Raw genomic sequence first — 22,893 nt, forward strand, 5'->3', positions numbered from 1 at the left:
ATTTTATGAATGGACCATTGACGTCAATGGAGCCCCCTCCCTCCCCACGTGGGCTCGCGCCTGTCTATAAAGGCGGCGCGCGGCGCCTGTCCAGGGTGCTGAAGGCAGATCGCGGCCAGCTCTGGGGAGGGGGACGGACACCGCCCCGCCGCACGGCCGGTAAACAGCCCCGCCACCACCACCACCCGGGCGTGGGGAGGGTCCCGCCTATGGGGGGGTCAATGGGGATTCCCCCTTTGCTGCATGTGTGGGGCGGATCCCCGGGAAGGGGGACCCCGCTGGGCGAATGCGTGGGGGTGTCCCTGTTACAGGGCGCTGGGAAGGGGTACCCCACTAGGAGAATTGGGGGTCCCTGATATAGAGGGGTGCTGGTAAGGGGTACCAGCTGGGAGAATTGGGGGTCCCTGTTACAGGGCGCTCGGAAGGGGTATCAGCTGGGGGAATTGGGGGGTCCCTGTTACAGGGGCGCTGGGAAGGCGTACCCGCTGGGGGAATTGGGGGGGCTCTGATATAGAGGGGCGCTGGGAAGGGGTACCCCACTAGGAGAACTGGGGGTCCCTGATATAGAGGGGTGCTGGTAAGGTGTATCAGCTGGGGGAATTGGGGGGTCCCTGTTACAGGGGCGCTGGGAAGGCGTACCCGCTGGGGGAATTGGGGGGGCTCTGATATAGAGGGGCGCTGGGAAGGCGTACCCGCTGGGGAAATTGGGGGGGCTCTGATATGGAGGGGCGTTGGGAAGGCGTACCCGCTGCGGGAATTGGGGGGGCTCTGATATAGAGGGGCGCTGGGAAGGGGTACCCGCTGGGGGAATTGGGGGGGCTCTGATATAGAGGGGCGCTGGGAAGGCGTACCCGCTGGGGGAATAGGGAGTCCCTGTTACAGGGCGCTGGGAAGGTGTATCAGCTGGGGGAATTGGGGGGTCCCTGTTACAGGGGCGCTGGGAAGGCGTACCCGCTGCGGGAATTCGGGGGGCTCTGATATAGAGGGGCGCTGGGAAGGGGTACCCCGCTGGGGGAATTGCGGGGGCTCTGATATAGAGGGGCGCTGGGAAGGGGTACCCGCTGGGGGAATGGGGGGGGCTCTGATATAGAGGGGCGCTGGGAAGGGGTACCCGCTGGGGGAATGGGGGGGGCTCTGATATAGAGGGGCGCTGGGAAGGGGTACCCGCTGGGGGAATAGGGGGTCCCTGTTACAGGGCGCTGGGAAGGTGTATCAGCTGGGGGAATTGGGGGGTCCCTGTTACAGGGGCGCTGGGAAGGCGTACCCGCTGGGGGAATTGCGGGGGCTCTGATATAGAGGGGCGCTGGGAAGGGGTACCCCGCTGGGGGAATTGCGGGGGCTCTGATATAGAGGGGCGCTGGGAAGGGGTACCCGCTGGGGGAATGGGGGGGGCTCTGATATAGAGGGGCGCTGGGAAGGGGTACCCGCTGGGGGAATGGGGGGGGTACCCGCTGGGGGAATGCGGTGGAAGAGATGCAGTTGTAGGTAGCCAGGGCGGGGATGCCCTCGTGCCGGGAAGCGGTTCTCCCAGCAAACCCGCATGCGGGGGCGGGAGGGTGGGGGGAAGGGAAGCGGGCAGGAGGCAGGGAGGAGAGAGAGACGGGGGGGTTCCCCCTTCCCGTGGGGAGAGAGCAGAGGCAGCCGCTCCCTCTCAAGTCTTCCACCACCCCCGACATCCCCTTTCCCCTGCACCCACCTCCCCTCTGCACCCCCAAACCCCTCCTATTTCTGCACCCCCCGTCCTTAGCCCCCTCCCCTCTGCACCCCCAAACCTCTCCCACCTCTTCTGTGCACTCCCAACTCCCCTCCCCACTGCATCCTCGCCTCTAGCCCCCCTCCACACCCCCATACCGCCTCCCCTATCTCCCCTCTGCACCCCAAACCTCTCCCCCTCTGCACACCCGCTCTTAGCCCCCCTTCCCCTAGCCCTTCTCCCCTCTGCCCCACCACCCCACTGCACCCTTGCCTCTAGCCCCCCTCCACACCCCCTACGCCATGTCCCGTCTGCAGCCCCCACCCCTAGCCCCCTTTCCCTATTTCCCCTCCGCAGACACCCCCCCCCCGTCCTTCCCCATCCCTGCTAGGGCGGGGCGAGCCGCAGGCTGGCAGCCGCTGGTTGCAATACACATTAGCGGGCGTGGGGGGCAGGGAGGGAGCAAGGACGGGAAATCCTGCAGGCTGAGTGGAGGGATGGAGGTGAAAATATAGGCGTGTAATTGTGTGAGTGTGGGCTATTGCGTGTGTGTGCATGTGCCCCCCCCGTGAGAGGTGCTGGGTGTGTAATTGTGTGAGCATGGGCTATTGTGTGTGTGTGCACGTGCCCCCCCCGTGAGAGGTGCTGGGTGTGTAATTGTGTGAGCGTGGGCTATTGTGTGTGTGTGTGCACGTGCCCCCCCCCCCCCGTGAGAGGTGCTGGGCGTGTAATTGTGTGAGCGTGGGCTACTGCGTGTGTGTGCATGTGCCCCACGTGAGAGGTGCTGGGTATGTAATTGTGTGAGCATGGGCTATTGCGTGTGTGTGCATGTGCCCCCCGTGAGGCGCGCTGGGCGTGTAATTGTGTGAGCTATTGCGTGTGTGTGCATGTGCCCCCCCGTGAGAGGTGCTGGGTGTGTAATTGTGTGAGCATGGGCTATTGCGTGTGTGTGCATGTGCCCCCCCCCCGTGAGAGGTGCTGGGCGTGTAATTGTGTGAGCTATTGCGTGTGTGTGCATGTGCCCCCCGTGAGGCGCGCTGGGCGTGTAATTGTGTGAGCTATTGCGCGTGTGTGCATGTGCCCCCCCGTGAGAGGTGCTGGGTGTGTAATTGTGTGAGCATGGGCTATTGCGTGTGTGTGCATGTGCCCCCCGTGAGGCGCGCTGGGCGTGTAATTGTGTGAGCTATTGCGTGTGTGTGCATGTGCCCCCCCGTGAGAGGTGCTGGGTGTGTAATTGTGTGAGCATGGGCTATTGCGTGTGTGTGCATGTGCCCCCCCCCCGTGAGAGGTGCTGGGCGTGTAATTGTGTGAGCTATTGCATGTGTGTGCATGTGCCCCCCGTGAGGCGCGCTGGGCGTGTAATTGTGTGAGCTATTGCGTGTGTGTGCATGTGCCCCCCCGTGAGAGGTGCTGGGTGTGTAATTGTGTGAGCATGGGCTATTGCGTGTGTGTGCATGTGCCCCCCCCCCGTGAGAGGTGCTGGGCGTGTAATTGTGTGAGCTATTGCGTGTGTGTGCATGTGCCCCCCCCGTGAGAGGTGCTGGGTGTGTAATTGTGTGAGCTATTGCGTGTGTGTGCATGTGCCCCCCGTGAGAGGTGCTGGGTGTGTAATTGTGTGAGCTATTGCGTGTGTGTGTATGTGCCCCCCCGTGAGAGGTGCTGGGTGTGTAATTGTGTGAGCGTGGGCTACTGCGTGTGTGTGCATATGCCCCCCGTGAGAGGTGCTGGGTGTGTAATTGTGTGAGCGTGGGCTATTGTGTGTGTGTGTGCACGTGCCCCCCCCCCCGTGAGAGGTGCTGGGCGTGTAATTGTGAGAGCGTGGGCTATTGCGTGTGTGCGCACGTGCCCCCCCCATGAGAGGTGCTGGGCGTGTAATTGTGAGAGCGTGGGCTATTGCGCATGTGTGCATGTGCATGTAATTGTGTGAGCTATTGCGTGTGTGTGCATGTGGCCCCCCGTGAGAGGTGCTGGGTGTGTAATTGTGTGAGTGTGGGCTATTGCGTGTGTGTACATGTGCCCCCCCCGTGAGAGGTGCTGGGTGTGTAATTGTGTGAGCATGGGCTATTGCGTGTGTGCGCACGTGCCCCCCCGTGAGAGGTGCTGGGTGTGTAATTGTGAGAGCGTGGGCTATTGCATGTGTGCGCGCACGTGCCCCCGCTCCCGGTGACAGCGTTGGGCGTGCAACTGCCAGGGTGTTGTGCGTGTCCACGAACGTGTCCTCGCGATTGCGTCCGCCAAAGTCGGTGAGCGTGGAACAGGAACGACGGGGCATGACTGGGGGCATGCCCCCGTGCAAGAGGCTCCAGGGGGGAGCGCATCTCCACTGTTAACGAACCGGGTGGTGGGGGGCGGGGGTTCCCAACCCGGGTTACGTGAGCAGGGAAGACACGGCACCGGTGCGATCCAGGGAAAGGCCACGCCCTTTTCTCTGCAGGGAAAACAGGACCAGCGGCCGGGCTGGGGGAGATGGCCGGGCGCTCCTCCGGCCGGGGTGAATCCTTGGGGCTCTCCCTTTGGGGTGTCGGGAGTCCCGTCCCCCCTCCAGCTGGGCTGGGGGGGCATGGCTCTGGGCCAACGGCTGACTTACCCTGCCTGTCCCCCCTTCTCTGTCTCCCCTACAGAAGCACCATGCTGGGCTCACACGCCCCTCTCCGCGGAGCTGCCCTGCTCCTCTCCATCAGCCTCCTGACGCAGTGCTGCCTGCACGCTGCCCCCCTGCCCCCGGGGGAGGACGCCCACCGTGAGGAGCCCCGCCAGCCCAGCCCCGCGCCCCCTGCCAAGGAGGTCCGGGCGAGAGCCCTGCCCGCCCCCAGCCGGGAAGGCGGGGACGCCAAGGAGGAGGAAGACGACGACGAGCTCTTCCGAGACGTGGACCCCAAGGCCTTGGCCGCCGTGCTGCTCCAGGCCCTGGGCAACGGGGGCCACAACTCTCCGGACAAGCGCCGGGCCCCGGATGAGGAGCGGGTGCAGAGCCAGAGCCGGAGCACCAGCCTGGGGGTGGGCCGGGCCCGGGAGCAGCAGCTGGAGGAAGAGGAGGAGGAGGAAGACAGAGACAGCAGCTCCCAGGAGCTGGAGAGCCTGCAGGCCCTGCTGCGCGAGCTGCGGCCGCTCGGCCCCGCGGCCAAGCGGGAACGCGCCCAGGGGGACGCCGGCCACAACGCGGTGCTGAAGGAGCTGGAGGAGTACGAGCGGCTGCGTGCGGGCAACAAGCGCCGGGCCCCACCAGCCGAGCCCTGGGCCGGCGCTAGGAAACTGAGGCAGCAGCAGCAGCTGGAGCACCAGCTCCTGCAGCGGCGCTACGAGGAGCTGGCCGAGAGCCGGCGGCAGGCCGAGGAGGCCCGCAAGGCGGCCGCCGAGGAGGAGCGGCTGGCCGACATGGCCTCCGACCTGCTGCTGCAATACCTGCTGAAGGGCCGGGAGGACGAGGGCGAGCAGGGGGCCGACGCCCACGAGGAGGAGGAGGAGGAGGAGGAAGAGGAGGGCAGGTTCCGGGGCGGCAGGGCCAAGGGCAGCCCCTTGCTCTTCGAGGACGAGGAAGGCAACGTGGCGGAGGACAAGCGCTCCAACGAGGAGGAGGAAGATGACGACGTCATCGACCCCAACACCATCGACCAGCTGATCGAGCTCTCCACCAAGCTGCACCTGCCAGCCGAGGACGTCATCGACATCATCAACGATGTGGAGAAGAAGAAGAAGGAGGCGGCGGCGCCGGTGGCACCCAAGCACCAGGCCAAGCTGCTCCCCTACGCCCCGGCCCGGCCCTACTATCCTGCCGCCCCCTGGCGCCGCCCCAAGCCGGACGAGCGGGACTGGAATGAGGTGCTGCATGGGGACGACTACCTGGCCCCCAAGAGGTACCTGGCCAAGCAGAACGACTTCTCCAACTACATCCAGCCCAGGGCGTTCCAGCTGCCGCCGCCGCCATCCTACCCCCACAGCCGCCACCTGCCGGGCTCTCTGGCACCCAGGGACGAGGCCGCCGCCGCCGGCCGGGCCCGAGAAGACGAGATGGAGAACTACATCGAGCAGGTGCTGATGGACCATGCCCAGGCGTTCCAGTGAATCCCCCCCCCCCCATCTCCCCATGGAGAAGCGTGGTCATTCTGAGTGTCCCAAGCATTTCAGGTTGTGCATGAGTCAGGAGAACAAACCCCGTCCCTCCCCACGCCCGCGACGCCGCCCCCCAGACTTTAGGATCCCTGGGTCCCAGCAAGCCCGCTGCGCTTGAAGGAACCGGGGGGGTTGTGGAAGACGCGGCCCCATCCGGCCATCGGGGAACACGCCTCCCCCCTCCTTTCGAGGAGACGCTCTGTGCAGGTGACAGGAGGTGCCAGCCCATGGAGAACCCGATCCTGATCCCGCCGCTCTTCTCCGAGCCCCCAGGGACAAGGCCCCCGTGTGTCGTCAGCTCTCAGGTGCATCAGCATTCTTCACAGCCAGTGGCCCCAGCCCCTTCTAGTGCGGACATGTCCCCAAACCCCAGCCGGAAGGGCAAGCGGAGGCCACTCGCTCACCTCCCCTCTTACGATGCTAAACAGCAGCCAGCGAGGGAGGCCGAAAAAAAATCTAGACCGGGTCACTGAAAACAGAGCAAAGACCCAATTGGTTCCAAAATTACCGTCTCGGCTTCAGTGTGTTTTTCCTTCTCATCTCAGCAACTTCCCACTCTCCTCCCTTCTGTACACTTTTCAAAACACGAACGCAGTGAAGGGAAGCGTGATATTTGGATGTGAAAAAACAGAGAGGGTTTGTTTCAACATGAACTTCTGGCCATTCTGGGCGGGAGGAGAAAGCTAGAGCAAGTCCCGAGGCGGCGGCGGGGGTGTGTGTGTGTGTTATCGACTCGGGGAAAACACAGCCCCGCGGGGGGGGGGTAAAATCGGCACCGCTCCGTTAACTTTAAGGAACTGGCGACTTGACTTCAGGGGTGCTGATCCTAACATTTACAGGCGCTACAAAGCCATCCTGCTCATCCCGTCTGAGCTCTTACATAACTCAGGCGGAGCACAGCCATCCAGCCCGTAGCTGGTGGTTGAGCTAGTCTCTTTTCGAAAGAGGGGACAGACTCTGAGTTCGGGAGAAGGGCGTCAAATAGGGGCTGTCAACTGAGCCCAGGTGAGGTTCTCCGCGTTGTTAAAACGCCAGAACCCTTCAAAATTAAAAGAGCTCCACAGTAGCATGTTTACATGCCCAGATCTATGTCACCAACACACGTTCTCTCTTCTGCAATCCCACACTGGTCCTTCCGGTTGTCCCAGAATTAAGCTTTGCACGGCGTCCGTCCTCCGGAGAAGGAATGAGGGGAGAACAGAGTGAGATATTCCATACCAAACTGCCTTATCAAGCTATCTTTCCACCGGGTTGTTTCTTCCATCAACCGACACCGAAGCTCGAGGTTAAATATTGTGACTTTGCCAGTGTTACGCACCCCAAAAACATGCCCCCCCCCACCAGGCATGCCGCGTGGTGTGTCTTGCTGTGAATTCACCACCATCCGAACACTACCAGCATTTCCAGTCAAGCAACCGGTCAGTTCTAACCCACGAAGCGGCTAATGTTAACAGCGGGGGAGCGCGCGGGTCGGGGATGGTTGTTGTACTAAGGGCGTTTGCGCGTGTATTTTCACCTGCATCCAGTTTCCGAGTGTGTGAGATTCTTGGCTTTGTGGCGTCCGGTTCCCAGTCCTGTGCCGTTTGTTTCGATGTCCTGACCTCTGTGTTGTACTTAATAAAACACGTTTGGCCTGTTGTAAATAGCATGTGGAATTACTAGTTTTGCTAAGAAATAAAAGCAACTATTTTATTACGAGTTACTCTCATTATTCACAGCTGGCACTGGGGTCCCCGAGGAGACGCTACGGAGATCCTACGCCAGGGGGCCTGTCTGGCTCAGAACCTGCCTCGCCTCCCCCCCAGGCCAATGGGGCCACCCAGGCTGGCAACCCCACATCATATCAAACCAAGGGCGCATCTAGCCCAGATCCCACCACCCCCACCCACCCCTCAGGTCAGACCAATGGGTCTATCTAGTCCGGATCCCACCGCACCCACCCACAACCTCAGGTCAGACCAATGGGCGTATCCAGCCCAGATCCCACTGCCCCCACCAACCCTTCAGATCATACGAAGGGCGCATCTAGCCTGGATCCCACCGCCCCCACCCACCCTTCAAATCATAGCAAGGGCGTATCTAGCCCGGATCCCACTGCACCCACCCACAACCTCAGGTCAGACCAATGGGCACATCTAGCCCGGATCCCACCGCCCCCACCCACCCCTCAGGTCAGACCAATGGGTCTATCTAATCCAGATCCCACTGCACCCACCCACAACCTCAAGTCAGACCAATGGGCGTATCTAGCCCAGATCCCACCCCATCCACCCATAACCTGGCTGGCTAAAGCACCTGTCTGGTAAACAGGAGATCCTGGTTTCAGCTCCCAGTAGTGCCTTGGTCTCCTTATTTGGGGGGGGGGAGAGGGATAGCTCAGTGGTTTGAGCATTGGCCTGCTAAACCCAGGGTTGGGAGTTCAATCCTTGAGGGGGCCATTTAGGGACCCGGGGTAAAAATCTGTCTGGGGATTGGTCCTGCTTTGAGCAGGGGGTTGGACTAGATACCTCCTGAGGTCCCTTCTGTCACGGAGTCCCCGGGCGATGCTCTGGAACTGCTCCCCACAAAGCCAGGCAGGACTTTGGGGAGCCTCCTCTCCCTCGGAGCAGACTGTCTTCAGGGCAAGAAGCTCACACGGCTTCACCTCCTGGGTCTCTCCTTGGAGCATTCAGCATATGCCCCTCCGTGCGCTTCCCACAGCGAGTCTGCCCCGGCGGGGTCCTGGGGAAGCCAAAGCGTTCTGCACCCCCCACTTTGCAGTCAGACGTGACTCTCAGCCAGCCAGTAAAACAGAGGTTTATTAGATGACAGGAACACAGTCTAAAACAGAGCTTGTAGGTACAGCGGCGAACGGGACCCCTCGGCCGGGTCCATTCTGGGGTTCAGAGAGCCAGACATCCACGTCTGCCCTCACTCCTAGTCCCCAGGTAGCTCCAACTCTCCAACCCCCTCCAGCCCCTCCTTCTCTGGGCTTTGTCTCTTTCCTGGGCCAGGAGGTCACCTGATCTCTTTGTTCACCTTTAGCTATTTCCTTGCAGGGGGGGAAGGGGCCCTGGCCATTTGTTGCCAGGGAGACAGTGTGTCAGTGATTTATGCACACTGGCCTTTCCCCACCACCTAGAGACTTAAGAAATACATAGGGGAAACTGAGGCACCCACACAGTATTCAGAGGAAACATTAAGAACAGTCCCACTTCGTCACACCTTCCAGCCCTGATATTCTATGAACCTCAGGTCAGACCCATGAGCACAGCCAGCCTGGATCCCACCGCACCCACATACTGGGTGAAACCAACGGGCTCACCTTCCTTTTCTCTCACTGGTGCGGAGCCGTTTGCCCCTCCAGGCCAGTCTCCCCCACAGTGCAGCCGCCAGCCCCCGGTGCTCGAGAGACTGCCACCTTACCATCTACCTAGGGAGTGGTACGCTCTTCACCCCACTGGGCATGAGCCCCCCACCAACCGACCCACACTGCCCTTAGCCTGGTCTCCACTGCCTGGGATTGGCGTTACTGCCGAGGGCTCACAGACCTCAGCCGAGAGCGGGGACCCCACAGGCCCTCAAAGCAACTGGCCTAACCAGCCTGTGGCAGGCAGGACGCAGGCGTGTCTGGCTGAGATTCCCTGGTCTGGGGTCTACAGGACGGATGGCCGTATGGATACCTAGTAAGCTATTACATGTATCATGGTAGTGGCTAGAGGCATTAACTTGGCTCGTCACCCAGAAACGCCCCTTGTGCCAGCTGCCGCTAAGATCAGATGCCGACCGAGATCAGGGCCCCTGTTGTGCCAGACACTTGTCAGACTCCCTCTGACCGAAATTGGGGTCCCCCCTTGTTCTGGGCACTGCACAGATCCCCTTGACCAAAATCGGGGTCCCCCTTGTGCCCAGATCCCCCCGACCAAAATCGGGGTCCTCCCTTGTTCTGGGCACCGCACAGATCCCCCCAACCAAAATCGGGGTCCTCCCTTGTTCTGGGCACCGCACAGATCCCCCCGACCAAAATCGGGGTCCTCCCTTGTTCTGGGCACCGCACAGATCCCCCCAACCAAAATTGGGTTCCTCCCTTGTTCTGGGCACCACACAGATTCTCCTGACCAAAATCGGGGTCCCCCCTTGTTCTGGGCACCGCACAGATCCCCCCGACCAAAATTGGGGTCCTCCCTTGTTCTGGGCACCGCACAGATCCCCCCAACCAAAATTGGGGTCCTCCCTTGTTCTGGGCACCACACAGATTCTCCTGACCAAAATCGGGGTCCCCCCTTGTTCTGGGCACCGCACAGATCCCCCCGACCAAAACTGGGGTTCTCCCCCTTGCGCCTGGCACTGCACAGACAAAGTGAATGACAGTTTCTGCCCCACAGCGTTGACCATGTAAATAGACAAAGTCTCCCTATTCACACATAGGGAAACCGAGGCTGGAGAGATGCAGTGACTCACCCAAGGTGAAAACATCCACTCAATGTGCAGCGGCAGCCGGAAAAGCGAACAGAATGTTGGGAATCATTAAGAAAGGGATAGAGAATCAGACAGAAAATATCATGTTGCCTCTATATAAATCCATGGTACGCCCACATCTTGAATACTGCGTGCAGATGTGGTCGCCCCGTCTCAAAAAGATCTATTGGACTTGGAAAAGATACAGAAAAGGGCAACAAAAATGATGAGGGATCTGGAATGGCTGCCATATGAGGAGAGATTAATAAGACTGGGACTGTTCAGCTTGGAAAAGAGACAACTAAGGGGGGATATGAGCGAGGTCTATAAAATCATGACGGGTGTGGAGAAAATAAATAAGGAAGTGTTATTTACTCCTTCTCATAACACAAGAACTAGGGGTCACCCAATGAAATGAATAGGCAGCAGGTTTAAAACAAACAGAAGGAAGTATTTCTTCACACAACGCACTGTTAACCTGTGCAACTCCTCGCCAGAGGATGTTGCGAAGGCCAAGACTATAACATGGTTCAAAGAAGAACTAGAGAAGTTCACGGAAGATAGGTCCATCAATGGCTGTTAGCCAGGATGGGCAGGGATGGTGTCCCTGGCCTCTGTTTGCCAGAAGCTGGGAACGGGCAACAGGGGATGGGTCACTTGACGATTCCCTGTTCTGTTCATTCCCTCTGGGGCACCTGGCATTGGCCACTGTCGGCAGACAGGACACTGGGCTAGATGGACGGTTGGGCTGACCCAGTCTGGCCGTTCTTAAGGCCACGCAGAGGGACTATGTCAGAGCAGGGGCCCTGAGTTTCAGACCCAGGAGCTGGGCCCGGATCTTTCACCTCGAGCTCCGCCGCGGCCGGGCTGGCTCTCGGGGGCTGCGTTCGCACAGCGGGAGAGGAGGGGCGGACGCCGGGGATGCCAGAGAGCGCTGCGCGCCGCTGCTGGGAGAGGAGCCGAGTTAAACAGCAACGATTTCACTGCGGGGAGAATGATCCGGACTGGCAGAATTCGGGCCTGACCTGAGCTCCACGCAGCAACCCCGGGAACGGGAGAACTGTCCTAGGTCTCAGCACCAGCCTGCCCACCCAGCTGCTGTCCTGGCATCCCAGGGAGCGGGTGCAGGCGGCCCCAGCAGCTGGGGGGTTGGTTGGGGTAGGCATGGGGTGGGGACAGACCCTCAAGACTGACCCCGGCTGCGGAGCCATATAGAACTCATTGCGCACAGCGGACTGGGGGAGGGAGGCGGGTGCGGACGCACCCATCGAGGTTAGCCAGAACCTCTCCCCCCCCCCCCGGCACATAAACTGACTCCACATGGCCGAGTTCTCCACACACACTTTATTCCAAAGGGGGGACCCCGGTTCCCCAAGGGGGGGGGCCACACGCGCTCCCCACGCCCTGAGCCCCCCGCCCACGGAGATGCCGGGGGAAATGGGACCCCGGGATTGGCTGTAGCCCCCTGCCCGGCGGTACCCAGCTGTGGTGTGGCGATTGCTTCGGCAGGCGGCAGGATCACTGTGCAGGAGGATCTCTCTGCACAGTCCCCTCTCCCCACGCTCCCCGCTCCGAGCGGCCATCGGCAGGAAGGAGAACGCCGGGGGTGGGGGGCTCTGGCAGGGTCCCGTGGGCTCCCCCAGGGGTGTATATCTATATATTTACACACAGTTCATGGGGCTCACCCCCCCCCCATCGGCTCCAGGGCAAATTGGTCCCACGTACGGCTGCTGCTCCACGGGGCGAGGAAGACGGAGACGTGGCCCCCGCGGCGTCTGACGCGGCCGGGGACGGATGGCGAGCGGGGGAGGCCCGGCGAACGGCTCGCTACGCCAGCCCCATCTCCTCCAGCACGCTGCGGGGTGACTCATCCTCCTGCAGCACAGAGATAAGGGGGGAGGGAGGGGACGTCAGCGGGGGGGAGACAGAGTCCCTCCATCCTCCCCCCACATGGGGAGCGGGTTAGAGCCCCGTGGCAGGGGGGCTGGGATTCAGGGACAGAGGGACCCCTGTTGCAGGCAGAGTGGGGCGCTCTGAGCACTCACTTTCCCCCTCCTCCCTATAACCGGGCTGGTCTCAGCCTCGCCGGTCTGTCCCCCCAGCCCAGGCCAAGCCTCTGCCCCCTGAGCTAGGCCTGCCTAGCACCGCCCCCCCATGCAGTCTAGTGCCCCCCAGGATGGCTGGGACCCTGGGCACGTCTCCCGCCACCCCCCGCATTAACCCCCAGGGTGCCGGAGATGGGCTGGATTGAGTTACCACCCCGGCCTGGCACTAACCCCGCCATGCCAGCCCCACAGCACCCCCCAGGGACGGGCGAGGGACCCAGGCCGGGCGTTAACCCCTCGGGCGCTGGGCGGGGCGCTGGCTGGAGTTTGCGAGCGAGAAGTGGCTGCTTTCTGCCGGCAGCCCGGTCGCCCACGCTGAGCGCAGGAGAGAGCTGCAGAGCCCGGTGACTCATCCCCCTGCACCACAGCCCAGGCAATGAGACAACACCTGCAGTGAGGGCGGGGGGCCCGCCCCCCCCGCATCCCCCCATGCTGCGACACAGCCGGGGCTGGAGACAGGATCCCAGCCCCCTCGCCCCAGCCGCTGGTGTGTGCCGGGGGGTGTGAAGGGATGTGGTGGTGGGAGCAGTGCACAGGGGACAACACTGGGGGCTGCTCGGCTCTGATCTCCAGCCCTGGGAGCGAGGTGGCACCCAGGGGTTCATGCCCAGCTGGGGGGTGCACGCAGGAGCAGGCCACACCCAGCCCCGTGGCCAGCGGCTGTGACAGCACGACATGAACCCAGCCTGGCTCTGCTCCAGCCGGGGGGGGGGGGGGGGGCATTGGCAGGTTACCCCTGACACTCTGAGCGGCCCAACCCCCCCAGCCCTCCCTACCTCCTGCAGCAGGTCAGCCTGCTCGATGGCTTTCAGCACGCTCTTCTTGGAGGTGTCCTGGATCTCCCCGCCCATGAGGAACTCGTCCAGGATGAAATAGGCCTTCTCGAAGTTGAAGATGATATCAAGCTCGCACACCTGGGGCAGGAGGGAGGGAGAGAGAGGAGTATCAGGGCTGCCCAGAGCCGGGGAGAGAACCCAGGAGTCCTGGCTCCCAGCCCCCCCTGCTCTAACCCACCAGCCCCCACTCCCCTCCCAGAGCCGGGGAGAGAACCCAGGAGTCCTGGCTCCCAGCCCCCCCGCTCTAACCCACCAGCCCCCACTCCCCTCCCAGAGCCGGGGAGAGAACCCAGGAGTCCTGGCTCCCAGCCCCTGCACTCCACTAGCCCCCTGCCCTGTGCTAGGGGCTCTGTTCCCCTCTCAGAGGGAGGGGCGCATACAGCTGGGAGGGGGGTGAAAATATGACCAAGTGGGAATTTTTTGTAATGTATTTTATGTCTCCGCTGTGTGCCTCAGTTTCCCCCTATACTCCACACGGCTCCCCAGTGGGGTAACGAGGATGAAGGGAACGTCTACCCCTGCAGCGCGTGTGGTGAAGACACTCTGGGCCAACGGGAGAGACGCTCTCACCCCAGCACAGCGCGACGCACAGGTCGGGGTAACATACGTCGCTCCGGGGGGGCGTGTGGTAGAATAGCCCCACCCCGGAGCGACACGGGTTACACCCACACCAGTGGCAGTGTCCACGTGGCCTGTGCTCCCACCGGGTGGGCCGAACAGGTCATTAAAAGGATCAACCTGCTGGGCCCGGACATTAACACCTAGCACCCCATGCCCCAGGGGGCGAAGTATTCCCTGCCTCTCCGCAGGGAAGCTGGGCACCACCCCGGCTGGAGACCACAGGACGGAGCAGCGCGGGCTTTGAGAGACGCTAGCCGCTTGCTGCCGGCCTGACCGAGAGCGTGAGCCGGGAAATGGGGGCCAGGTCAGCCGGGTGGGTGCACCGCGGCGCGAGACACCCCTGTTCGGGAATGGCGGCTGGCGCACGGAGGCTCAGTCTAGGAGGTGTTGGGGCCCCGGGACCGGCCCTGGAGGCAGAGTGGGGCCCTGGCCTGCGGCTCCGTGACAGGGAATTAGCCGGATTAGCCCAATTAGCGTTTCTATCCCCCGCGGCTCAGCGGACAGGCGCCTGCCCGGGGGGATTAACGAGGCAGAGTTAATGCGCGGGGGATTAGCTGGGATTTGACCCACCCACCCACGGGGCTGGGCCCGAGCGCCAGAGCCAGCCACACGGATCAGAGGGTCCCGGGGTCACCCAGGCCCCTTGCCTAGGGTCAGCAAGTCCCGCTGCCCGTCTCCAGGACACCACACCCACCCTAGGGTCACTGCCTGCCCCATACCCCCGGGACCCCAGACCCGCAGGGTGCATGTGTGTGTGTGTGTGGGGGGGGGGGGGGGGCAGGGGGCCGCACTCACGCTGCCGAAGTATTTGTCAAGCAGCTCCACGTATCGGTGGATCAGCTCCAGCGTGATCAGCTCGTTGTCCTGGCCTTCGATGGCGCAGCAGAAGTACAGGCTGGCGTATCTGCGGGCGCACGGCAGAGGGCTCAGCGGGGCCGGGTGAGGGGGAGATCCCAGCCAGCACAGGCCTGGGAGTGTACACGCGGAGGGTTGTGGCACATCCCCATGCCCCACCCCCACTACCCAAACCTCCCCCTGGTCCGGGCCGAGCCGAACCCGTTAGACCCCTGGGCAGCCTCAGCGCCAATGCCAGGGGCCCAAAGGACGGGCAGAGTCAGAGACCCCCTGACCCTCCCTGTTCCCTCCCCCTACGTGTCCTGCTCCTCCCGGGCCCAGAGCAGGGCGGCGCAAGGGGAAACTGCCCCCCCACCCCAGGTTCCCCGTGGCCCGTTCAGCCCTCTGCTGCCTCTGCTCGGGCCGCCAGCGTGGGTGGTGACAGGTGCCGACAATGCCCTGTGACGGGGAGGCTGGGCTCTGGCTACCAGCCAAGCAATGATGACAGACTGCAGGCTACGGGCCACCGAGTGGCCTGGAGACAGGGTAAGGCTGGGGCGCTGGCTCCCACCTGGCCCCAGGGCGGGCACTGGCTGGCTCAGGGGGGCGGGGAAGGGGGCAGGGGCCTGTCCCCTCTAGGGGGCGCTGGCTCCCACCCGGCCCCAGGGCGGGCACTGGCTGGCTCAGGGGGGCAGGGAATGGGGCAGGGGCCTGTCTCCTCTAGGGGGCGCCGGCTCCCACCTGGCCCCAGGGCAGGGACTGGCTGGCTCAGGGGGGCGGGGAATGGGGCAGGGGCCTGTCCCCTCTAGGGGGCGCCGGCTCACACCCGGCCCCAGGGCAGGGACTGGCTAGCTCAGGGGGGTGGGGAATGGGGCAGGGGCCTGTCCCCACTAGGGGGCGCTGGCTCCCACCCGGCCCCAGGGCGGGCACTGGCTGGCTCAGGGGGGCGGGGAATGGGGCAGGGGCTGTCCCCTCTAGGGGGCGCCGGCTCCCACCGGGCCCCAGGGCAGGGACTGGCTGGCTCAGGGGGGCAGGGAATGGGGCAGGGGCCTGTCCCCTCTAGGGGGCGCTGGCTCCCACCCGGCCCCAGGGCGGGCACTGGCTGGCTCAGGGGGGCAGGGAATGGGGCAGGGGCCTGTCCCCTCTAGGGGGCGGCGGCTCCCACCCGGCCCCAGGGCAGGGACTGGCTGGTTCGGGGTGGGGTGGGGTGGGGAATGGGGCAGGGGCCTGTCCCCTCTAGGAGGCGCCGGCTCCCACCCGGCCCCAGGGCGGGGACTGGCTGGCTCAGGGGGGTGGGGAATGGGGCAGGGGCCTGTCCCCTCTAGGGGGCGCCAGGTCCCACCTGGCCCCAGGGCGGGGACTGGCTGGCTCAGGGGGGCGGGGAATGGGGCAGGGGCCTGTCCCCTCTGGGGGGCGCTGGCATCAGGAAAATTCCCTTCTCCCCTAGGGTGGTGGCGGTGGGTGGCGGGGAGCTGTGTGTGGAGGGGATTATGGGGGGTTGTGCATTTGAGGGGGGAGGTGTCTGCTCGGGCTGTCCCCCGGGGCTGGGACCCTCACAGCTACACCAGCTGTTAATAGGCTCCTGGTGCCCCCTGATGGCCGCTTGGGCCCTGGCACGCACCAGCCAAGGACTCTGAGGGGTGATTTGTGGGGTGGCAGAAGTGGGGGAGGGGAGTACCTGGGCACAGCCTTCAGTGGCCAGATTTTCAAAAGGGGGGAGGCGGGGGGTCCCTCAAAGTCCCCCACCCCATTAGGGCCTCTGGTCGCTGCCTGGCTACCGGATGGGGCTATGACCGCTCCCCTGGACCTCGCCCTGGCGGGGGGGGGCGGAGAGGCAGCTGCAGGCGCTGACTCACGGCAGGCACCTGGCCGTGGGGTGGGGCCGCCGCCGCTCCCAGCCCGACTGGGCTGCGGGCAGAGGGGCGGGGCCGCCAGGTGAGTGGAAGGGAGGGGGCAGGGCTGGCCTGGACGGCGGGCGGCAACGGGGGTGGGGGGGCGGGGGGAGACTCACCTTTTGTAGACCACCTTGAGGTCCCGCCACTCGAGGAAGCTGCACATCTTGGGCTTGCGGGCGAGCACCACCTGCATCAGCTCCCGCACCATCTTCTTCTTCTCCTTGTCCGAGGTGGCCAGGTACCACTTCTGGAGCCGCAGCTTCCCCTGCCGGCTGAAGAGCAGCATGAACCGCATCTGCCATGGGGAGAGCGCGGGTCAGAGCAGGGCCCCGGGGGAGCCGGGACGCCTGGGTTCGATCCCTGGGTGACTCGGGGCCAGTCCCCGGCTCCGTGCCTCAGTTTCCCCACCCGGTGACACTGACAGGCGGCTGGGAGCGTCGGGGCCGGGGCAGCAAGGGCCCTAGGCTGGCTGGCTGCTTCCCCCCCATCCCCTCAGGTCACCCTCAGGTTCACACGCAGCGAAGGGCTGGGATCCTCACAGCTAGACCAGCTGTTAACGGGCTCCTGGCGCCCCCCGAAGGCCGCTTGGGCTCTGGCACGCACCAGCTGGCTGGTGCCGCCGGCAGACCCTAACCCCTGGCGGAGGGGTGTCCCTGGAGCAGTGCCCCCCACGAGGCCTGCCCCACCAGGCCCCACGTGAGCCCTGGCAGGGCCCTGGCCCCAGCCCCGGAGGGGTTAACGAGGCGGCCCGGGCGGGCCAAGGATCCAGCGCCCGCGGCCTGGCGAGCCGGAAACAACCCGTTCTGGGCCAGGGAGCCGGATGAAGACGTCATCGTCTGAGTCTGAGCCCTACCAGCCCCGACCCGTCCCGGCCACCTCACTTAGTCACGCTGCACTGACGCAAACCCGCCCGGCCTGTTCGCTGGGGCAGGCCTGGCGACCCCAGGCAGCCCCACTCCTTTCAAATGGGCTCCGAGGAGGAGCCGCTCGGACTGCAGCTGGCCGGACGGACGCGCGGTGCAAGCAATGCTCCTGGAGCGCAGGTCCTGTCTACACTAAGGGTTGCAACAGTGTAGTCTGATCACAGCAGTTCAGCTGCTCCCCCTCCCCACCCACACCACACACATGATCCCCACACGGGCCACGCAGGCCCCAGCTCCACCCGGGACAGCTCCGGTGTTTGACACCAGTCCTCCACCCCACCCTGTGACCACCGCGCTTCGACACAGCGTCGTGCCGTCACCTCCCACGCAAAACGCACAGTGCCTGACACGTGGCGCGCAGGTCCTGTCTACACTAGGGGCGGCAACGAGCCGGCGCCTCGCAGTTGCAAACCCGCATCAACGTCAGACGCAGCCCCCCCCCCCCCCGTGTGTCGCCGTATCTCAGGGGTTCAGCCACACCCACCAGCCCGGCCTCCGGCGCGCAGGTCCTGTCTACACTAGGGGCAGCAACAGTGTTCGAAGCCATTTCCCGGCTGGGATACAAAGCACGTGGCAAGTGCGTTAAGATCACGGGGCGGGGCTGGGGGTCGTTCGGCGGCGTGGCTGTTCAGGAGACAGCGTGTGGGGCAGATGCGCCCCAGGCCCCGACCGCGGGAACGTCGCTGATTCTACGCAAACCCAGCCCCACTGGCAACCCGCCCCCTTCGTCAGCCCTCACGGACATGGGCGCCGGGGCCGCCGCTCCCTGCCGCCCGGAGGCCTGGGTCCCTGAGTGCCCAGCGGTCCCAGCCGGGGGTGCCCCCCCAGCCCTGCCACCTCTGGGCTGCCCCTCAGCTGAGCCTCCCCACTTCTCCCCCAGCCCCTCTCCCTATGTTACAATGCCCCACGGGCTCCCCCCTTGCCAGGTGCTCCAGCCCCCCCACGGGCTTCCCCAGCCCCTTCCCCCCCACGGGACCAGACCCCCCCCCCCACGGGCTCCTCCAGCCCCTTCCCCCCACGGGACCAGCCCCCCCCCCACGGGCTCCTCCAGCCCCTTCCCCGCACGGGACCAGCCCCCCCCCCCACGGGCTCCTCCAGCCCCTTCCCCCCACGGGACCAGCCCCCCCCCCCCCCACGGGCTCCTCCAGCCCCTTCCCCCCACGGGACCAGCCCCCCCCCACGGGCTCCTCCAGCCCCTTCCCCCACGGGACCAGCCCCCCCACGGGCTTCCCCAGCCCCTTCCCCCCCACGGGACCAGACCCCCCCCCCCCCACGGGCTCCTCCAGCCCCTTCCCCCACGGGACCAGCCCCCCCCCCACGGGCTCCTCCAGCCCCTTCCCCCACGGGACCAGCCCCCCCCCGGGCTCCTCCAGCCCCTTCCCCCCCACGGGACCAGCCCCCCCACGGGCTCCTCCAGCCCCTTCCCCCACGGGACCAGCCCCCCCACGGGCTCCTCCAGCCCCTTCCCCCCACGGGACCAGCCCCCCCACGGGCTCCTCCAGCCCCTTCCCCCACGGGACCAGCCCCCCCACGGGCTCCTCCAGCCCCTTCCCCCCACGGGACCAGCCCCCCCACGGGCTCCTCCAGCCCCTTCCCCCCACGGGACCAGCCCCCCCACGGGCTCCTCCAGCCCCTTCCCCCCCACGGGACCAGCCCCCCCCCACGGGCTCCTCCAGCCCCTTCCCCCCCATGGGACCAGCTCCCCCAGCCCCTTCCCCCCACGGGACCAGCCCCCCCACGGGCTCCTCCAGCCCCTTCCCCCCACGGGACCAGCCCCCCCACGGGCTCCTCCAGCCCCTTCCCCCACGGGACCAGCCCCCCCACGGGCTCCTCCAGCCCCTTCCCCCCCACGGGACCAGCCCCCCCACGGGCTCCTCCAGCCCCTTCCCCCCACGGGACCAGCCCCCCCACGGGCTCCTCCAGCCCCTTCCCCCCCACGGGACCAGCCCCCCCACGGGCTCCTCCAGCCCCTTCCCCCCACGGGACCAGCCCCCCCACGGGCTCCTCCAGCCCCTTCCCCCCACGGGACCAGCTCCCCCACGGGCTCCTCCAGCCCCTTCCCCCCACGGGACCAGCCCCCCCACGGGCTCCTCCAGCCCCTTCCCCCCACGGGACCAGCCCCCCCACGGGCTCCTCCAGCCCCTTCCCCCCCACGGGACCAGCCCCCCCACGGGCTCCTCCAGCCCCTTCCCCCCACGGGACCAGCCCCCCCACGGGCTCCTCCAGCCCCTTCCCCCCCACGGGACCAGCCCCCCCACGGGCTCCTCCAGCCCCTTCCCCCCACGGGACCAGCCCCCCCACGGGCTCCTCCAGCCCCTTCCCCCACGGGACCAGCCCCCCCACGGGCTCCTCCAGCCCCTTCCCCCCACGGGACCAGCCCCTTCCCCCCACGGGACCAGCCCCCCCACGGGCTCCTCCAGCCCCTTCCCCCCACGGGACCAGCCCCCCCACGGGCTCCTCCAGCCCCTTCCCCCCACGGGACCAGCCCCCCCCCACGGGCTCCTCCAGCCCCTTCCCCCCCATGGGACCAGCTCCCCCACGGGCTCCTCCAGCCCCTTCCCCCCACGGGACCAGCCCCCCCACGGGCTCCTCCAGCCCCTTCCCCCCACGGGACCAGCCCCCCCACGGGCTCCTCCAGCCCCTTCCCCCCACGGGACCAGCCCCCCCACGGGCTCCTCCAGCCCCTTCCCCCCCACGGGACCAGCCCCCCCACGGGACCAGCCCCCCCACGGGCTCCTCCAGCCCCTTCCCCCCACGGGACCAGCTCCCCCACGGGCTCCTCCAGCCCCTTCCCCGCACGGGACCAGCCCCCCCACGGGCTCCTCCAGCCCCTTCCCCCCACGGGACCAGCTCCCCCACGGGCTCCTCCAGCCCCTTCCCCCCACGGGACCAGCCCCCCCACGGGCTCCTCCAGCCCCTTCCCCCCACGGGACCAGCCCCCCCACGGGCTCCTCCAGCCCCTTCCCCCCCACGGGACCAGCCCCCCCACGGGCTCCTCCAGCCCCTTCCCCCCCATGGGACCAGCTCCCCCAGCCCCTTCCCCCCACGGGACCAGCCCCCCCACGGGCTCCTCCAGCCCCTTCCCCCCCACGGGACCAGCCCCCCCACGGGCTCCTCCAGCCCCTTCCCCCCACGGGACCAGCCCCCCCACGGGCTCCTCCAGCCCCTTCCCCCCCACGGGACCAGCCCCCCCACGGGCTCCTCCAGCCCCTTCCCCCCACGGGACCAGCCCCCCCACGGGCTCCTCCAGCCCCTTCCCCCCCACGGGACCAGCCCCCCCACGGGCTCCTCCAGCCCCTTCCCCCCCACGGGACCAGCCCCCCCACGGGCTCCTCCAGCCCCTTCCCCCCACGGGACCAGCCCCCCCACGGGCTCCTCCAGCCCCTTCCCCCACGGGACCAGCCCCCCCACGGGCTCCTCCAGCCCCTTCCCCCCACGGGACCAGCCCCCCCACGGGCTCCTCCAGCCCCTTCCCCCCACGGGACCAGCCCCCCCACGGGCTCCTCCAGCCCCTTCCCCCCCACGGGACCAGCCCCCCCCCACGGGCTCCTCCAGCCCCTTCCCCCCCATGGGACCAGCTCCCCCAGCCCCTTCCCCCCACGGGACCAGCCCCCCCACGGGCTCCTCCAGCCCCTTCCCCCCACGGGACCAGCCCCCCCACGGGCTCCTCCAGCCCCTTCCCCCACGGGACCAGCCCCCCCACGGGCTCCTCCAGCCCCTTCCCCCCCACGGGACCAGCCCCCCCACGGGCTCCTCCAGCCCCTTCCCCCCACGGGACCAGCCCCCCCACGGGCTCCTCCAGCCCCTTCCCCCCCACGGGACCAGCCCCCCCACGGGCTCCTCCAGCCCCTTCCCCCCACGGGACCAGCCCCCCCACGGGCTCCTCCAGCCCCTTCCCCCCACGGGACCAGCTCCCCCACGGGCTCCTCCAGCCCCTTCCCCCCACGGGACCAGCCCCCCCACGGGCTCCTCCAGCCCCTTCCCCCCACGGGACCAGCCCCCCCACGGGCTCCTCCAGCCCCTTCCCCCCCACGGGACCAGCCCCCCCACGGGCTCCTCCAGCCCCTTCCCCCCACGGGACCAGCCCCCCCACGGGCTCCTCCAGCCCCTTCCCCCCCACGGGACCAGCCCCCCCACGGGCTCCTCCAGCCCCTTCCCCCCACGGGACCAGCCCCCCCACGGGCTCCTCCAGCCCCTTCCCCCACGGGACCAGCCCCCCCACGGGCTCCTCCAGCCCCTTCCCCCCACGGGACCAGCCCCTTCCCCCCACGGGACCAGCCCCCCCACGGGCTCCTCCAGCCCCTTCCCCCCACGGGACCAGCCCCCCCACGGGCTCCTCCAGCCCCTTCCCCCCACGGGACCAGCCCCCCCCCACGGGCTCCTCCAGCCCCTTCCCCCCCATGGGACCAGCTCCCCCACGGGCTCCTCCAGCCCCTTCCCCCCACGGGACCAGCCCCCCCACGGGCTCCTCCAGCCCCTTCCCCCCACGGGACCAGCCCCCCCACGGGCTCCTCCAGCCCCTTCCCCCCACGGGACCAGCCCCCCCACGGGCTCCTCCAGCCCCTTCCCCCCCACGGGACCAGCCCCCCCACGGGACCAGCCCCCCCACGGGCTCCTCCAGCCCCTTCCCCCCACGGGACCAGCTCCCCCACGGGCTCCTCCAGCCCCTTCCCCGCACGGGACCAGCCCCCCCACGGGCTCCTCCAGCCCCTTCCCCCCACGGGACCAGCTCCCCCACGGGCTCCTCCAGCCCCTTCCCCCCACGGGACCAGCCCCCCCACGGGCTCCTCCAGCCCCTTCCCCCCACGGGACCAGCCCCCCCACGGGCTCCTCCAGCCCCTTCCCCCCCACGGGACCAGCCCCCCCACGGGCTCCTCCAGCCCCTTCCCCCCCATGGGACCAGCTCCCCCAGCCCCTTCCCCCCACGGGACCAGCCCCCCCACGGGCTCCTCCAGCCCCTTCCCCCCCACGGGACCAGCCCCCCCACGGGCTCCTCCAGCCCCTTCCCCCCACGGGACCAGCCCCCCCACGGGCTCCTCCAGCCCCTTCCCCCCCACGGGACCAGCCCCCCCACGGGCTCCTCCAGCCCCTTCCCCCCACGGGACCAGCCCCCCCACGGGCTCCTCCAGCCCCTTCCCCCCCACGGGACCAGCCCCCCCACGGGCTCCTCCAGCCCCTTCCCCCCCACGGGACCAGCCCCCCGGCCCCCCCGCGCTCACCATGGCGCCGCCTCCCCCCGCCGGGCCGGTCCCGTCCGGTCCGCTTCGCTCAACCTGGCCAGGTACCGAGCCCGGGCCCGGCCTCCCCGCGCTGCGCATGCGCTGGGGAACGAGGGGCAGGAGCCACTTCCGGGAGGGGGAGGGAGAGCCGTTTCCATGGTAACGGGGGCAGGGTGGGAGTGCGGGGGGTTCTGTAACCATGGCAACGGGGGCAAAACGG

At 66.9% G+C, this 22,893-nt stretch overlaps 2 protein-coding genes across 2 annotated transcripts; one reads left to right on the forward strand and one right to left on the reverse strand.

Moving 5' to 3' along the window:
- The first annotated feature begins 4,321 nt into the window (after positions 1-4,321).
- On the forward strand, positions 4,322-5,755 carry VGF (VGF nerve growth factor inducible). The gene has a single exon (XM_065416970.1). The coding sequence runs from the start codon at positions 4,322-4,324 to the stop codon at positions 5,753-5,755; it is 1,434 nt and encodes a 477-aa protein (XP_065273042.1).
- A 5,820-nt stretch (positions 5,756-11,575) lies between these two features.
- Positions 11,576-22,727, reverse strand: AP1S1 (adaptor related protein complex 1 subunit sigma 1). Its single transcript, XM_065416981.1, has 5 exons — positions 22,674-22,727; positions 16,648-16,826; positions 14,598-14,706; positions 13,122-13,259; positions 11,576-12,115 (listed from the first exon to the last, which is right to left on the reverse strand). The coding sequence occupies exons 1-5, from the start codon at positions 22,674-22,676 to the stop codon at positions 12,068-12,070; spliced, it is 477 nt and encodes a 158-aa protein (XP_065273053.1). The 5' UTR covers positions 22,677-22,727; the 3' UTR covers positions 11,576-12,067.
- Between the last annotated feature and the right edge of the window lie 166 nt (positions 22,728-22,893).

The sequence above is a fragment of the Emys orbicularis genome, chromosome 15 (genome assembly GCF_028017835.1).
Source record: "Emys orbicularis isolate rEmyOrb1 chromosome 15, rEmyOrb1.hap1, whole genome shotgun sequence".
Taxonomy (NCBI): domain Eukaryota; kingdom Metazoa; phylum Chordata; order Testudines; family Emydidae; genus Emys; species Emys orbicularis.

Excerpts from the sequence above, each read along its gene's own strand:
- VGF (XM_065416970.1), top strand. The coding sequence starts at position 4,322 with ATGCTGGGCTCACACGCCCCTCTCCGCGGAGCTGCCCTGCTCCTCTCC.
- AP1S1 (XM_065416981.1), bottom strand. Across the intron at positions 13,260-14,597 it reads TTGACAAATACTTCGGCAGC|GTGTGCGAGCTTGATATCAT; the intron begins GTGAGTGCGGCC and ends CTCCTGCCCCAG. Across the intron at positions 12,116-13,121 it reads AGGCTGACCTGCTGCAGGAG|GAGGATGAGTCACCCCGCAG; the intron begins GTAGGGAGGGCT and ends TCTGTGCTGCAG.